We start from the raw sequence: 18,845 nt of genomic DNA, 5'->3' as shown, positions 1-18,845 counted from the left end.
GAACATGTACATCCACGAGGCTGCCGCATGGCATGACTGCGGGTGGTCTACTGTAGTTCCCGCCAAATTCACTTCAAACCTACGGCACCTGTTACAGCTTGTCTTCAATAAAGTACCTGTTCGCATCTAATTGCCTACTGAAAAAAGTAACTGAATTACAGTCAGCGTTACCTAGTTAGAAAGTAATTGATCAATTACACGACTATTGCAAAAAAAATGCAATTGATTACAATCAATCCATGTAATTCGTTACGTACAAGTCTGGAGGGAACCCCTCAAATTGCATTTTAGTATGGTTGGTGGACAGAAATTACTGTTCAGAAAGTTTTGCAGCAACAAGTTAAATGCTCTAATAGCAGGGGGCGTGTTGTTTGGCTGCATGGGCTAGATGGGCCATTCTTCAAGCCACCCCCTTGGAGTGTGGTATTTGGGAGCAGTTGGCCAGGAGCACAGGCCAGGGCCCAGGTGGCTGGAGGACCTCTTTGGTTGCAGGACTTGGATGAAGAACACATCGCCTGCCAGCTAACTTGGATGGATGCGGTATGTTCTTCAGTTTGTCAGTTCACACTGGTTTGCAAAATTTTCTGCAACATAGTAACCTTTTTTGTGTGTGCATGTGCTCATGCATGTGCATATTTCTACTCCTGTTTCTGCTAGTATGGACTTGTCATTTTTTTTTTTACTCCAGTGCCATTTCGAAGTCGCAGGAATGCATCCAACGAGGTTATTCAGCATGGTAGCATGCTGATGCTTCACCACTTCACCACCAAAGTAGTTGGGGCAGAGAGACAGACGCTCATATTTGGGGAAATGAGAAGTTTATACAGAGTATTTACATACAAGGTGTTTCATAAAATGCATTCGAAATTGCTGAAATGTAGGGTAGATTCAGTAATTAAAGAATTTCCTCAGGATTGCATTTACCAAAGAGTCATACATTATAAAATGGATCAAGGTAATAATTACAGTAATTATTCAAATTATACCTCCCTCATGACTCTTTTAATCAACCCATGGCCCTCAGTCCCCAGCAGCTGCGGAACATCTGACCAAGGCGGTGGTCAGACCTGCAATGCAGCAGACGGTGCTAAGAATCTCGGGAACCAGTTAGGCTGCCACTGGAAACTGAACCTGGCAACGTTCAACACATGAACCCTCTCTAGTGAAGCTAGCTTAGTAGGACTCTTTGAGGAACTAGTATCAGGCACTGTGTAGGATATTATTGGCCTTAGTGAGGTTAGTACTGGTGAGCAGGCGCATAGCCGGGGGCAGAGAGAGGGGTCTTATGGTGCCCCTCAGCCCCCCCCCCCCCCCCCCCCCCCCTCACTGAAAGTTTTTCGTGCTGTCATGCAATACCGACCAAAACAACCCCCAGCGCCGGAAATCATTCTGGATTCCTCTAGAATGTCTTTTTCATGCTCGAAAAGACATTTCAGCGCGAATATTAGAAACTTTGGCTGCTTTTCGTGGCAATGCCCATGCACCTGCAGTCACATAATGCAAGGAGCCCCATCCAAGCAGAGTTTCAAGGGCGTTTTGATGGCCAGCCGGCTCGCCCTGGCATCTCGCGGAGACACGGAATCTACGGGGCGCATTGATTTCAATTCTGAAACTTTATGGGTATAAAGTTCTCAAACTTTTGATCTGAAAGATGCATTGACACTTCCAAAGTCATGCTTTAGATTTTCAATTCCAGAACTTTGTAAATTTAATGTTGTTATAAACATTGGACACCAAAGGTGCATTGACTTTTCTAGAGTCATACAATGGACCCTACAACGAGATAAACCAAATTGGCGTACTATCAGACAAGTTGACAAAACGCACAGTGAGGTTTGATGCGACAAAGCGTTGTGGTGGTTCATTTGTGCCGTCATGTCACAGAAAAGAATATCAACAATTATTTCACCTGCACCAAAGCATCCATGTCAAGATGCTAAAGCCAGCAAAGGTAACTACGTTCTTATGTTTTGTTTTTGTACTTTGACTTTTATTAGCAAAGACACATTAAGCCTCTTCAATTTTCTTGTTCTCACTACCAGCGGGCTGCCAGGGCGCATGCGCTTTTCTCGTGTTGCCCCGACCACCGTGCAGTGCACTTTGATGTGCATTCGTTTTTCTCTGGCCAAGTGTATTTTCACCTGGCAGAGTTTTAAATGCTTTCCAGCTAGCACACAAGAAAACGAAACAATGGTCGCTCGGTGCTATCACCGTGGGGACTCGACGGACTGCAACGCATTCGCTTGAGCGCAACCTTTCCAGAAAGTCTTGTCTCGCTGGTGTAGGATAGCGAGCACAATGCGTATGGCTCTCTGTGGGCCAAGTGTCTCACATTTTCTTTTATATTCCTTCGGTAGTCACATCAGGTGCCCAAAGTAGGCATTCGATTAGTAGGCAAGTAGGCCCCACAAAAGAAAAAAAGACATTGTTGCGGCGCAGCAAATTGTCGCATGGTGAAATTTCAATTTTGTTACTTATTTTGCGCAAAGTGATGAGCCGCAGGACGCTTCAGTTGCCGGATACGTTTATTATACTGTGATAGCAATTATATGGACACTCAGGCGCATTCCTGCTGTCGCCGTCACCCTCATGTTCCATATAAAGCCCAGGGGCGATAACATCGTGACCGCTTGCCGCATGCTGTATGTGTGAGTGAAAGCGTAGGGAGGGTTGGCATGGGTGAGCCGACGATAGTGGCTCACCCATGCCACCTCCCCTCAGTCTCGTGTGTGTAAGTGAGAAAGGTGGGGCGAAAGCGCGCCGCTTTCCGTCGCACGCGATATGTCAGGAGGCGTGGAGGGAGGAGTTGGAGTGAGGGGGGGGCCATAGGATTTTGTGATCTGTGAATCTGTGATTGCGCAACATGTTTATTTGCCTTGTTTGATGCATTACATACAGTGACTTTTTTTTAGATGCATAGATTTATTGGAGACTTGTATGTATATTTAAATACGTTGTTGCGAGGTTTTGTGTATATGTGCAGTGAAATTTGTTTCCACTGACACTTTTTTGCCCTTTATCAAGCTGTATCTTCGCATTTCTAATGTACGAGAGCAAGTCAAATGAAAGTGAGCTAACTCATCCCACGCAATAATGAGTCGGTTCATTATCATAGCACACAGGCATCCCTCATTTACAAAAGTGGCACACAGGTGTGAAGATAAATCTTCTTTAATGCTCTCATACACTGGGTTGAACATGGTTGTGTGATATAATGGACACTCCGAAAGTTGAACAGCGTTCTGACTGCTGAAGGTGTTTCCCAAAAGAAATTAGTCAATATATGGCTGCCGTGTGCGTTGAACATTGCATTTCATTGGCCACTGTGAAGCGTTGGAGCAAACGGTTCAACGAAGGACGTGAAAATTGCAAATATGATCCAAGACCGGGCCAAAGCCGTCGTGCAATCACCCCCAACACAATTGCAAGGGTTGATGAGCTGATTAGGCAAGAACGAAGGATAAGCATCGATGAACTGGCACAGAGCGTGCGAACATCAGCCACAGTTCGATTCACACCATAATTCATGAACATCTCGGTTATCGGCGCTGCCTTGACTCGTTTGATCCAGTATCACAATGAGGGTGACGACTTGTCTGCAATTGTGACCAGGGACGAATCATGGTGCCACTACTATGAGCCTGAAACACAATGGCAAAGCTTACAGTGGAAACATTCGAATTCACCACCCCAAAGAAAGCAAAGGCCGACATTTTCGCCGGAAATGTGTTGATTTCTTTTTCCATGGTCGGGAGCCATTACTGATAGAATTTACTAAACCTAGAATGGTTATCAATCGTTTCCGATATTGTGAAATGCCGGATCAGCTGAGTATTCACAATCAAGAATAAACTACGTGGAAAATTGACGAATGGGGTCATCTTGCTCCACAACAATGCCCGTCCCCACATCACTGCAATATCCACCATACAGCCCAGACCTGTCACCTTACGACTTCCACATTTTGGGGCAATTGAAAAAACAGCTCAAGGGAACCAGATTCGTGCCGGACGATAACGTGAAAGAGTCGGTCACAGACTTTTTGTAGCAGCTACCCAAGGAGTTTTATGCGACGGGAATCAAGCAACTTGTTAGTCAGTGGGACAAATGTCTTAATGGTCGTGGAGACTACTTTTAAATAAAGTACGCCATTTGTCATATATTCGCATTGGCTCACTTTCATTTGTCTTGCCCTCGTATATTTTGCCGAACTCCTGCCTTTTATATGTGCTCTCTATTGTGACTATAATTTCAGCGAAATTACATTACATGACCGGTGACAGCTGCTCCTGCACAATACATTGGAACAGAGGACAGCGTCATTGAGATTTTTTCCTGGCCGTTGCATTCGTACAAAAATGTAAACAAGGTTCTTGAATGACAGTTTCACTGAAATATTTGTCGTGAACTTGATTATTTCATAGCTTTACATTTTTCATATCAGCGACATGCACTGCTTTGCTGGTTTCGAACTGACATAGTTATAAAGTTCATGTGATATTTTCTTTACCTATTAAATAGACAAAAAACATGGAAGCATTGATATCAATCTTTTAGGCACAATTTTTGGGACATACGAGTATATTCTTTCATGAAAAAATACATATTTTACTTGTCTTCACAGTATGTAGCGTTCAAGAATTCGTTTGCAGCATCTTTGGCAATGGCAATGCAGTTATTCGTGTATTTGATCCCTCGACAACTTCATAAGAAAGAGGCTGAGCTGCAACGTGAGCGAACCCCCCCCCCCCCCCCCCCCAACGAAATTTGTCTATGCCATTGCTGGTGAGGCCTATACAGTGCTGACTAATCGCCACGTCCTCTGCTATAGATGACTCCCAGATAGAAGCAATATGGGATAGGATTCCTAATCCATAAGGAGGTAGCGGGCAGGATTGACGAATTCTACAGCATTAATGAGAGGGTAGCAGTAGTCGTAATCAAACTTAATAAGAGGTATAAGTTAAAGGTAGTACAGGCCTGCGCTACCACATATAGTCATGATGATGATGAAGTAGATTAGTTTTATGAAGATGTTTGAATACTTGAAGAAAAGAGCGCTACGAAGACGCGGACTGAAAGAGGAACATGTACGATGGACAAGGGGCGCTACTTCCAACTAAATGTATTTTTGAAGAAACAGGATTTTAAATAGATACAACCTAGAATGGCCCATCGTGACATCACGACCCCCCTATCTCATTAAAAAGCTATCTTTTTCAGTAAGCGTCACTGAAGGGCAACTAATGCACATGCCCTCGGCCTTTGCAATGTAGAAAGCTTCTAATATCTCCCGTTCTAGTCTATCTCTAGACCGTGCCAGAAACCTGGTGTCACGAAGATACGGACGGCAATTGTGACATTTACAGTTTTCTGCCAGATGGCCCCCCGCATTGTTATTCACGGCCCAATTGTGCTCACGTGCCCTTTCATTAAAACACCGTCCGGTTTGACCGATATAAACCTGTTGGCAACTTAGGGGTATCGCATATACGACATTACTTTTGCAAGCTGTGCACTGCGCTGCATGTTTCTTAGAGCATGGTTTGGGTTTCTCCTTTGTCAGCATAGGGCATATCTTGGCCAACTTACACGGTGCACTGAAGAGAAGATTAACACTGTGCCTTTGTGCCACCTTCTTGAGGTTATGGGACACCCTGTGCCAATAAGGAATCACATGTAATCTCTTCCTATCAAGTGGCTTTTTTGTGTTAGTGGCCTCTCTTGCCTGTTTTTTCTTTTGAAGAAGCTAATCGCAGACGCTAGAGATCAAGAGTGAAGGGAAACCAGCTAGGCGTAGCCTTGAAACTTGGTTATTGAAACCGCTTTCTACTTTGTGGTTGTAAGATTTATTTAGAGCTTCTTTTAGACAAGTCATTGCAACTCCTCTTTTTACTTGCTTGGAGTGTGCAGTGTCGTATGAAATTAGCTGCTTTTTCTACCTCGGCTGGTATTCGAAACAGACATGCGTGTTCATCAGAGTGAAATTGAGGTCCAGAAAGCGAATGCTGTTATCACAAGGCGTTTCGCACGTGAATTTTAGAGCTTCCGATGCATTTCTAAATGTGTTAATTATAGATTCTACAGTGTCATCTAGCCTAGACCCTGGAACCTCGTTAACAACCACCAGGTAGTCAGTCAGTCAGTCAGTCAGTCAGTCACTCAGTTTTTATTTGCAGGAAAATCACATCATCCTGCGGGTGGCAGAGACTAAAGGCATGATTGCCTGACGAGGTCTCTGCCCCCGTAACAAAAGGAGCAGTCTACAGCAGTACAGCAGAGAGCTGGTAACAAAAGAGAGGCGGCGTTACAAATAGTACACGCATACAACCTACATCATACATTCTATGCAATATGGGTGTACTTAAACACTATGGACAGCTTATTTTTTAAAAATCACATTGAAGATTCGCTCATATCACAAAAATACTTAAAAGGAAGTAAACAATTGAAACGGAAATTTACATTTGTCATTGTAACTTAACAATTTCAACCAAAAACAGAGTCGACGGAAAACAAAATGAACAGTCATCAACGTACCTCATTATGGAAGGACCACATGACTGATTCAGAATGCTATTTACACACTTGTCAGAGGCGCTGAGAAAGATGTCTGAAATAATGGGAGCGAGCGACGATCCAATGCAAATACCCTTGCGTTGTACATACTGTTGGTTTTTGAAACTAACGACAGTGGAATGAAGATAAAAGCCCACGGTTCTAAAAACTGGCCACTGTTCACTCCGGTTGCACAACTGAACCTAACTTCACCAAAGTCTTCGATTTTGTTCCTAATGGCACTACCAAATATTTTTTGAGGGGGGGGGGGGGCAAGACGCCTCTCTCTCTCTCTCTCCATATATATATATATATATATATATATATATATATATATACAGTGAACTCTCACTGGAGTGAACTTCAAGGGACCGAAGGAAATAGTTCACTTAACTGAAAGTTCACTAAATTGAATATTCACTAGACCAACATAAGACATGGCATACATAGTCAAAAGTTTGAAGTGCAATTCATGGAGAAAAAGACATGGCATCCACAGTGTTAGAAATGTGTGAAATGGAATTTGTACATATCAACAAGTACAAGGTTCATAACAGTTATAATGCTGCCTTTCTCACTTAGAAAAAAAAATCTTCTTCTGCACTTGTACTTTTAAAGCACAGGAACTAACAGAACTGTCCAAAGAGTCCATGTTATTGTACGCTTCTTCTGGCACAGCTTGCTGTTGACACAGTCTTTCAACTTTCCAATGTGCCTATACAACCTCAGCTAGAGGGCTTGAAACTGGCTCGGCAGTTGCCTCTTTGTCTCTTCATCGTTTCTTCTTCGAAAGAGATGACGACGATGCCATGACTCAACAAACACACACCACGTGGTTTGTGGTGTGACAGATCGCCGCTTTGCTCTGGCGGCGTTGTAAGCGCCACCGATGTTACTTTGTTCATGGCCTCCGAGATTACATGCTTGCTCGTTTTGTGCGGGCGATCTCGGAGGCCATGCCTCGTTGCCGTTCGTTTTTCGCGCCACCGCTTTGACCCAGGGGCGCTGTAGCGCCAGCGACGTTACATTGCTGCTGGAGCGGCGGTTTGATGAGGACGGGCATCGGTTCTGATCGTAAAAATAAGCCTTGGTCCTCTGAGCGAGTTCGTTAAACTGAAATATTGACTGTTCCGAAATTCGTTTAAGTGAAACACTTTTGCATAGAATCTATAAGGAAACTGCCAGGGATTTTTAAAAAGTTCGTTATTCTGAAATATTCGATAGACCGACGTTCGTACAACTGAGAACTTACTGTATATATATATATATATATATATATATAATGTTGCTACACATGTGTGGTATTTGATTGTTTGAACGAGGCGCATGGGCACCATCACTCAAGAAAAGAGGAAGAACGAACTGGGGCTCATGCTGTGAATCTAACCAGTCAGCGCTGCGACCGCTGTTGTAAATATAACCTGTAAATAGTTGCTCGTCTTACTGACTCGTCCTTCGCGTAACATTGTGGTGGAGGTGGAACGTTCCCCATCCTCGCCACGGAGCTCCGAAGCGGCCGCACCGTCTTCTGAGCCATGGCTTCTGATGGAACCACCCTGTCGCCACCTACACCTGCGGTGCCAACCACAACGTATGTTACGGTTCCTAGTCTCCGTGATCCTGGGACATTCTCCACCCAAAATGACGTTGACATCGACGACTGGCTCAGCATATATGAGCGTGTTAGCCAAAGCCACCACTGGGACCCTACCATCATGCTTGCCAGTGCGATCTTTTATCTGGACGGGACACTGCGTGTCTGATTTTGCCATATCCTAAAAGGCATCACGGATGATGCCTTTGATTTGCTCATCTATAACGATGTTTATACCGTTGACGCCATTGTCAAATATTGCCGCCACGTCGTCCCACTTTTTCCGGCTCCCAGACACCCCTGCCACGTCCTCTTGCTCCGCTCTTACTGCCACACGACCATTTCAAGAGAACGTCATACGCATCGTTCGCCGTGAAATTGAAGCGGCGAGTGCGGCCCCCCGTCATCCACGACCCCCTGACGGTACATTTGACCAAGCGGCCCCCACTATTTCCGTTGTTCAAGCAGTTGTGCAGCAAAAAATTGCAAACCTTGTCATCCCTACCGCTTGCTCTGTCTCCCGACCAGATTCGGCAACCCATTCCCATGATCACAACCTGTAATGACCAGTATTTCGCTCCCGGACCACGCAATCCTGTTGAATGACGAACCTTAGATGACAAACCGATCTGTTTCTGCTGTCACTGCGTTGGTCATGTATCCCGCCGTACTGGAGCTCATTCCCTGCTCCTCGTCCATACGCTGGCACTCGCCGTTATTCACCTCGTCGTCTGTACCCTCCTCCTGATGCCCCTGATAGCCACTCCTCCGTGTGATCGCCGTCGCCTCAACGCTGTCGCTCCCCGTCGCCCCCCCCCAACCTAGCCGCTTTTCCTCGCCAAACCGATGGACAGAAAACTAGGCCATGCAGCTCTTGGAGGTAGTGCTGCATCACGTTCGTCCTGTCCAAATCCTCCGTGGATGCTCCTCACCAACACGAACCTAATTGAAGGTGACGTAGATGGTGTTCTGTTGACGGCATTGATTGATACTGGAGCCCAAGTGTCCATAATGAATGCTAACCTATGTCGTCGCCTCAAAAAAGTTCTTACACCTGCCATCACTCGAGCCGTACGTGTCGCCAACGGCGCAACTGTTGCCATCAGCGGTATGTGCACTGTTTGCATAGGAATTGCTGGCCGCCAAGTTCCAGTCCTGTTCACCGTGCTGACCAGTTGCCCTCATGACCTAATCTTCCGGCTTGACTTTCTGACAACGCATTCTGCCCTCATTGACTGTGCCACCGCTACGCTGTGCCTTGAGCTTCTTCTTTCAGACATTCGCCCCGAACAACCGAACACCCTCTGCACTACAGCATTTGTTCGCTTACCTCCAAAAGCCCTAACCTTTGTCGAATTGGTCTCAACGGCAACCGTGCCTGATGGCGACTATGTCGTCGCACCTATTCGTGATGTCCCCCTGGCGTGCGACATCTCTGTGCCACACTCCGTCGTAACCCTTGCCGCTTATCGGATGCGTCTCCCCATTATCAATTTTGGCTTGCCGAAGCAAGTGTTACCTGAAGGCATAATGGTGGCCACGCTCCAGTCAGTGACAGACAACCACATCACTGCTTTTGCAGCCAATGCGTCTCCAGATCCTCCTGATTACCTGCAGGATGCCTTGAACCTTGACAGCCCATTACGTCCCATGGTCGCTCCGGACCTCGCACCTGACCAAGCAGCTGCCCTATATCACCTTTTGCTTTCCTTCCACGACGTATTTGACACTGACAATCGACCACTTGGTCAGACGTCCCTTGTTAAGCATCGGATAAACACTGGTGATGCTGTTCCCATTCACCGCCGACCGTATCGCGTGTCCATGGCAGAGCGACTAATTATTCAGCAGGAAGTAAACAAGATGCTAGCCAGAGGCATTGTTGAGGCTTTATCGAGTCCTTGGGGGTCGCCGGTTGTAATCGTCAAAAAGAAAGATGGCATGTGGCTTTTCTGCGTTGATTACCGCCACGTAAACTGAATTACTAAAAAGGACGTTTACCCTTTACCACGAATCGACGAAGCTCTTGATTGTCTCCACAGTGCCAAATACTTTTTGTCCATCGACCTTCGATCTGGTTATTAGCAGATTTCCGTCGATGAGCAAGACCCAGAAAAGACCGCTTTCGTCACTCGAGAGGGCCTCTACCAATTCAAGGTTATGCCGTTCGGTTTATGCAATTCCCCCACCACGTTCGAATGGATGATCGACTCTCTGCTTCAAGGTTTCAAATGGTCAACTTGCCTTTGTTACCTCGGCGACGTCCTTGTGTTCTCGCCTACATTTGAGACGCATCTTGAGCGCGTCGCAGCTATCTTTGACGTCTTCCGCAAGGCTGGGCTCCAATTAAACTCACCGAAGTGCCACTTCGGGCGCCGCTAGATTACAGTGCTAGGCCATCTCGTCGATGCTTCCGGAGTACAACCCGACCCGGAGAAGGTTCGAGCAGTAACTGCTTTTCCTGTACCTCAGCCTGTCAAAGCTGTCCAGAGTTTTGTGGGGCTCTGTTCTTATTTCCAATGGTTTGTGAAAAATTTAGCAGCAATCGCTCGACCACTCGCTGAATTTTTGAAGAAAGACGTGCCTTTTACGTTGGGTTCCCCTCAGGCTGCCGCATTTTCACGCCTTATCACGATTCTCGCCAATCCACTAGTCTTGGCCCACTTTGACCCGTCTGCACCTACAGAGGTCTGAACCAATGCCAATGGTTATGGGATCGGCGCTGTCTTATCGCAACGCCAACACGGAAACGACCGCGCTATAGCGTACGCTAGTTGGCTCCTGACAACTGCAGAGCGCAGCTATTCGATTACCGAGCACGGATGTCTTGCTCTCGTCTGGGCTGTTTCAAAGTTTTGCCCATATTTATATGGCAAGCCCTTCTCAGTAATCACAGACCATCATGCTCTCTGTTGGCTTTCGTCGCTCAAGGATCCTACTGGCCGACTTGGTCGTTGGGCCCTCAGACTACAAGGATATCCCTACACAGTGACTTACAAGTCGGGACGCCAACACCAGGATGCAGATTGCCTCTTTCGCTATCGAAGACGCAATGTCTACGTCTGATACTGACACCGACGCCTGTGTTCTCTGTTTTTCCACTGCTCAATGTTGCCGACAAGCAGCACCGTGACCCATCCTTACGTATCATCATTGACCGCCTGGAATCGTCACTTGCCGACAGTTCCCTTCACTTATTCACACTTCAAGATGGCGTACTCTACTGCCGCAGCGTTCACCCCCAACGGCCCTGCATTACTCCTTGTGATCCCTAAACACCTTCGCTCGGCTGTTCTCCACGAACTTCATGACCTCCCCACTGCCGGTCACCTGGGTGTGTCATGTACCTACGACCGGATCCGCCGACGCTTTTTTTTGGCCAGGGCTTGCTCGCTCCGTTCGAAGATACGTAGCTGCGTGTGAGAAATGCCATCGACGCTCCCTGCTGGGTACCTTCAACCACTCAACATTCCCGCGGAACGATTCTTTCAGGTTGGTTTGGACTTACTTGGCCCGTTTCCTCTTTCTACCTCAGGGAACAGGTGGATCACTGTGGCCATGGATTACGCCACACGCTGCGCCATCACCCAAGCGCTTCCTACAAGCTGTGCCACAGATGTCGCCGATTTTCTTCTACACGACGTGATTTTATTACATGGAGCTCCGCGACAACTTCTCACAGACCATGGCAGGACATTCCTAACAAAAGTTATCGCCGACATCCTGCAGTCCTGTGCCATGAGGCACAAGCTATCCATGTCATTCCATCTGCAAACAAATGGCCTCACGAAGCGTCTCACTTGCACTCTCGCAGACATGCTCGCGAAATACGTCTCATCAGACCACACTGACTGGGACCTCACTCTACTGTTTGCCACATTTGCTTATATTTCCTTGCACCACGACACAGCCAGTTATTCCCCATTTTTCCTTCTATTCGGCCACGAACCAGCACTGCCCCTCGACACAACCCTCCCGTTTGACGCGGCACTGACCAGTGAATATGCACTTGACACCACCACCTGCTGTGCCCACACAAGGGAAATTGCCTGTGACCACCTTCAGAAATCCCAAGAGAGTCAAAGGCGTTTGTACAATCGGCGACACCGAGACTTGCACTTCCCGCCTGGTTCTTTGGTGCTTCTATGGTCTCCGTCGCGTCAGGTCGGCCTGTTAGAAAAACTGCTGTCTCGTTACACAGGCCCATACCGAGTGCTTCATGCCGTGACTCCCGTCACCTACGAGATCACCCCTGATGCCCCATTTGCTTCCCAGTCCAATGATATCGTGCACCTTGCACGACTGAAGCAGTATCACGCTCCCAGTGACGACATTTAGACGCTCTGGGACGTCGCTTCTACCGCCGGGGGATTATGCTACAGTGTATGGTATTTGATTGTTTGAACGAGGCGCGTGGGTGCGATCACTCGAGAAAAGAGGAGGAAGAACGAACTGGGCTCGCGCTCTGAATCTAACCGGTCAGCGCTGCAACTGTTGTTGTAAATATAACCTGTAAATAGTGGCTTGTCTTACTGACTCGTCCTTCGGGTAACGTGTGTGTGTGTGTGTGTGTGTGTGTGTGTGTGTGTGTGTGTGTGTGTGTGTGTGTGTGTGTGTGTGTGTGTGTGTGTGTGTGTGTGTGTGTGTGTGTGTGATCTTCGCAGTACGTGCCACCTGGGATCGCTCTGTCGGCGCTACTCTGTCCGCATTGACGCCCCACTCCAACAACGGCAGCTGCACTTACCCTGCATATAATATCCCCTTTGACTTCTACAATACATGTTTGTTTTTCATATGCTTTAATACAAAGCCCAATACAGAGGGTTCCTTCCAAAATAATATCCCCTTTGACTTCTGCAATACATGTTTGTTTTTCGTATGCTTTACCACAAAGCCCAATACAGAGGGTTCCTTCCAAGAAGAGCGGAGGTTAGCTTAGCGGCATCTACTTAACCTCCCTCTCACCCGGCTCCTTCCGGGTGGGAAGGAGCCGGCGTGCCTCATAATCAGATAGTGATTTTGGCACGTAAAACCCCATAATTTAAATTTTCTAGGTATTACGGAGGGAGTATTGCATGGTTAACACTCCGTGGATTAGATCTTGTATACATACATAAATACCCAAGACTGCATGGACGTGGGAACTGCCATAGTCGCCGTGGCAAAACTTGTAGTGCAACGCACGCATAATGCAGAGGTTGTGCATTCGGCTCTTACCGTCAGCAGGTTGAGTTTTCCTCCATTTCCTATTAGCTTCTCATTTTTTTTTTTACACTTCAATTTAAAACTACAAATAACTTATGCTATGCTTTCCGTAGCTTCATTATCTGTTGTTTTCATATGGTTCTAACAAATATGTGCGAGCATTTTTAAAAACTGGGTCCCTTGGTTCCCTTTCTTTTCGTCCAATAATTGACAACTGGCTATATTGTGCTTATGGCCTGCCAATTAGTCTTTCTTGCAGCTTAGTCACGTAGAAGTTTTATCTCATACATTATGACCAGGGATGTTTTTTCTTGTAAAAGGCTCTGTATTCTTTCTGGGGCACACAAATACCTCCTTAGTGTTTTATTTTCCTTTTCCGTAAATTCTGATATTGTTTCAACAAGTGTTTATTATGCGTTTTTTAAAAGTCGGTCAGTTTCATATGCCTGTCATTCTTGGAAAGCTTGTTTGCCACCAGGCTTAAACGTGTCAAGCGGCTATTCATGTAATTCTTTTCATCACTGTTGTGATCTTGTGTTTAGAACAATCTTAATTGTGCTTAATAGTTGACTGTCTATTCAGTGCAGGCGTGTTCCTAAATATACTGAAACAAATATTCCTGCTGTAAATATGTGCGTCTGCTTTTGTCTATTCGATATTCGATACTTACTGTTCGTATTCAATTCGTATTTGAAAAAGTCAATATTCCATCGTCTACCTCTAATATTTACATACTGGATTATGACAGCTTAAATCTTTCGTTATCTTCATATGGAAAGGTTACAAACACAGCACGATTCAAAAGAACACAAGCAACGTAGATTTCATAGCATGCATGCAAATGCATTTAGTCTGATTATTATCCCTAAATTTTTTGTGCTTCTTGACATTCGTGGTAGCAAAACTAGATTCTGTGGAACGTGCTTGGCCGTATGTTGTTAACATGGCGATGACAATTACTCGAGCTTTGTAGTGGTTAAATACCATATTTTCGCCCTTGATCTAGCTGAAAGCCGTCCTGAAGTACTGATTGGTCTGAAAGGTGCAAGAAACCTAAGCGATTTGTTCAGTCGCACCTGAACGAGCTAAGCCGTTCCGATACTTACGCTTTTACGCAGTCAATATGTCTTATTCATCTGCTCTGTTCTAAATATGAACAGAAAATTTATTCCACTTGGTTTTGGTAAATTAGTTCTCTGACACGCCTACCAAGCGTCAACCAAACGAATGGATTTAGTGACACCGCTGAACCCGAAGCATTTAAACGCCGCAGGATCACAGCGGTTTTGTAATATTGAATTATATGTACATTCAGTAGGTTTTGCAAATTATAAATAAACTTGAACTTTGTGACCACAATGTCAAGGCTGTGGTGATCACTGTGCTGTGAAGCACTATCACAATGTGATGGCTGCCAATGTGAAGGCAACCATTGGTTCATCATGGCCAAGGCGCCTATGCATTCTAGAGCGAGTTTCGGCCACTTGCATGTGGCTTTTGAATATCAAAGCGCGTTCTTGAAGGCCATTTTCCAATCACTTTCTAACTTATAAGTGGTTAGAATATTTCCAACTGTTCATTCAAGCAACTAAAGATGTCACTGATTACTTGATAGCAAACTTTGCCATAAACAGAAAAAAAATCGCAAGATCTAGCATCAAAATCTCTAAAATGGCAACACGGATAGAATACCGGTAAATTATACTGTCGAACCAACTTATAAAGACACCGGTTTTAACAATATATTAGTTATAACATTGAGAAGCTGCAGGGTGTCTACCAACCGGTAAAACTGGGAATTGTCAGGGATTTTGAGTAGTCTGGAAAAACTCTAGGAAAAGTTAGGGAATTTGTGCCTGTATCAGGGAAAATTAGCGGTAATTTTATTGAAAGGGTCAAAAGTCGCAGTAATGCTGGCTCCAGTAACAGACACGAATCGTAATGAATCTTCTTTCGTGCCCTTTCATCGGCTGTAGGAGTTGCCAGTGCACTGTACACGGCCGACTTTCTGGATTCCAGACAATTTACGGCTTCGCGGCACCACCACGTACCCCATAGAGTCAATGTACCAGAACGTCTGAAATTTCAGACGCGAGAATTCTTCGCCGTCCAATTTTCTGAACGTTTTGCCGTGACCGCAGGTCTGAAACGGCATTAATCAAAGCCACTACCACTGCCATTTTGATTATCTCGCCGCCTCGAACCGGCGCTCTCGCACACAGATCCATTCGCAGCCGTAGCCACCACTGCGGCAACTCTAGGCCTAGCTGCTTCGACGTTCGCTATGAAGCTTCTTGCCATTGGGTGCCGTGTTGTTTATTGAAAAAATCGCTGCTGTCAGCAATGGCACGGACTCCGCCTTTGTGGTCCTCGCGATTCGCTTAGAAGCTTGGAAAGCACGGTGCATTGCATAATGCCAGTTCCCGAAAGTCAGCTTCGCCTCTCTACAGAAGTGTTACTTAAAGCATATGCAAAAGTATTGCAGTGAAGCATAACAAGCGTAGGAAGGGGCTATTGCCACGGGACACAGTATGTATTCCTTAATTACACACGCGTGCGCCTGGTATTTCCTGTCACAGTACGAGCACCGATATGCCTACTATGTGTACCAACAGGCCTTCAGAGTGTTTTCGAATGTGCCTGTGGCGGTTTGAGCCCTTAAGGACAGTAAATGGCATGCATTTATTTTTTCCAACTGGCCAATTTTTTGGACGTTTTCATGGCCCCCAGAGAGTTCGAAAAATCGGAAGTGGACTGTGCAACTCACCAAGAAGACGCTTCAAATGGTCCGTGGAGCGAACGAGTGATGGAAGGAGGACAAGAACAGAAAGAACTTACGCATTGAGGAATGAATGGGAAAGGAAGCCTGTGCTCTCGCATCGGCATGCTATAGGCGCCCCTGACTGTATTTTCCGCCCTTGGTGTGGGACCTCTTTGGTTCCCCGCCGCCCCGGGACCGGGCGTTTGTGCAGTGTCGGGTGCCGTCGGATACAGTAAACGGTTTCCGCTAACTCAGGGCGGCCTGAGCTCGTCCGGAGCAGCGCTAGAGGCTGACGCGGCCCTGTGGCTTGCTAAGCTCGAACCCGCAGTGGTCGGTACTTCTGTTACACACAAAGACCCCACAAAGCAAACCAATTCAGGCTGGTGCTTGTAAACGAATATGCAGCCTTGGAACAGAAAGATAAAGATGGCATAGAGATAATGAATGAAACCATGACTAGGCTGGCTTCGGAAGCAGCAATTGAATTTGGAGGTAAGGCATCAGGGCAACCAGTAGGTAAGCTCTCCCATGTAATGAAGGGCCTAATAAAAATATCACAAAGAATGAAAGTGCCTAACTCAAGAGATCAGATAGAATTTGCGTAATTGTCAAAACTGATCAAGGAGAAAGTAGGGGATATTCGAAATTATAACGCGAGGAAGACTGAGGAAACAGTAAAAAATGGACGCAGCATGAAATCAGTGAGAAGAAAACTTGGCATAGGACAAGCCAAGATATATACTCTGAAAGATAAGCAGGGTAATACCATCAGCTATTTCGAAGATATAGTAAAAGCAGTGGAAGAATTCTATACTGACCTGTACAGTACCCAGAGCAGCGGAAATAGTAATCAACAGATAACAGAGGCTCCTTCTATAACTAGCAATGAAGTTAGAAGGGCCTTACAAGGTATGAACTGGGGAAAAGTGGCAGAAGATGAAATAACAGCCGATTTAATCAAAGATGGAGGAGATATGCTTAAAAAGCTTGTGGCCCTTTATACAAAATGTCTTTCGACTTCAAGGGTTTCAGAGAACTGGAAGAATGCCAACATTATACTAATCCACAAACGGGGAGATGTTAAAGAATTGAAAAATTATAGTCCCATTAGCTTACTTTCAGTATTGTATAAAATATTCACCAAGATAATTTCCAATAGAATAATAGCAACACTGGAATTCAGTCAACCAAAAGAACAGGCCGGCTTCAGGAAGGGATACTCTACAATAGATCGCATCAGTGTCATCAATCAGGTAATTGAGAAATCTGCAGCATACAATCAGCCTCTCTATATGGCTTTCATAAATTATGAAAAGGCATTTGATTCATTAGAGATACCAGCAGTAATAGAGGCATTGTGTAACCAAGGAGTATAGGAGATACAGTGAAACCTCTTTAAACCGTCGCTGGCCGTAGCTCGGAAAAAGTACGTACTAAACGATAGTACTGCTTAACCAAAATAGCATGAGATCGCCCACTTACCTGTCAAAAGCAGAACTCTGAGAGAGTGTGATGAAAGGGAAAAAAAACATGCAGTATTTATTCACTTCGCGCGACAAACTTATTTTCGTTTGATGCCGCGGCGGCCTAGCAGCGACGACAGCGTCCTCAAACTTGCTGAAGCTGTGAGCCAGCTTTTCAGCCAGCCTTCTCTTCTCTGCAAACATTCGCATGGCAGATTCCACGTTGGCATTGCATATTCTCCGTGCACGGGCGCGGTAGCAATGCAGAAGTCGCGGGGCACCTTTTCATTGTGGGGTGCTGTTCTCGTCGCGACGATTGCATTCATGAGGCTGACGTAATGTGCAGCTTCTGCCACTCATCATCGTCATCAGCCTGGTTACGCCCACTGCAGGGCAAAGGCCTCTCCCATACTTCTCCAACAACACCGGTCATGTACTAATTGTGGCCATGTCGTCCCTGCAAACTTCTTAATCTCATCCGCCCACCTAACTTTCTGCCGCCCCCTGCTACGCTTCGCTTCCCTTGGAATCCAGTCCGTAACCCTTCATGAACATCGGTTATCTTCCCTCCTCATTACATGTCCTGCCCATGCCCCATTTCTTTTTCTTGATTTCAGCTAAGATGTCATTAACTTGCGTTTGTTCCCTCACCCAATCTGCTCTTTTCTTATCCCTGAACGGTACACCTATCATTCTTCTTTCCATAGCTCGTTGCGTCGTCCTCAATTTGAGCAGAACCCTTTTCGTAAGCCTCCAGGTTTCTGCCCCGTAGGTGAGTACTGGTAAGACACAGCTATTATACACTTTTCTCTTGAGGGATAATGGCAACCTGCTGTTCATGATCTGAGAATGCCTGCCAAACGCACCCCAGCCCATTCTTATTCTTCTGATTATTTCAGTCTCATGATCCGGATCTGCAGTCACTACCTGCCCTAAGTAGATGTATTCCCTTACCACTTCCAGTGCCTCGCTACCTATTGTAAATTGCTGTTCTCTTCCGAGACTGTTAAACATTATTTTTGTTTTCTGCAGATTAATTTTTAGGCCCACTCTTCTGCTTTGCCTCTCCAGGTCAGTGAGCATGCATTGCAATTGATCTCCTGAGTTACAAAGCAAGGCAATATCATCAGCGAATCGCAAGTTACTAAGGTATTCTCCATTAACTTTTATCCGCAATTCTTCCCAATTCAGGTCTCTGAATACCTCCTGTAAACACACTGTGAATAGCATTGGAGAGATCGTATCTCCGTGCCTGACGCCTTTC

The 18,845-nt window shown here is 45.9% G+C and overlaps 1 protein-coding gene across 2 annotated transcripts in view; it reads left to right on the top strand.

Moving 5' to 3' along the window:
- Rgl (Ral guanine nucleotide dissociation stimulator-like) overlaps positions 1-18,845 on the top strand; it is a 158,721-nt gene that overhangs the window by 63,832 nt on the left and 76,044 nt on the right. For both annotated transcript variants that reach the window (XM_075699469.1, XM_075699477.1), the window contains exon 6: positions 389-540. In XM_075699469.1, coding sequence (XP_075555584.1) covers positions 389-540 — 152 coding nt within the window. The remainder of the gene's footprint in view (positions 1-388; positions 541-18,845) is intronic.

This window comes from Dermacentor variabilis, chromosome 1, assembly GCF_050947875.1.
Source record: "Dermacentor variabilis isolate Ectoservices chromosome 1, ASM5094787v1, whole genome shotgun sequence".
NCBI lineage: Eukaryota > Metazoa > Arthropoda > Arachnida > Ixodida > Ixodidae > Dermacentor > Dermacentor variabilis.
Note: the sequence above shows the minus strand (reverse complement) of the source record. Positions and strands in the feature narration are given on the sequence as shown.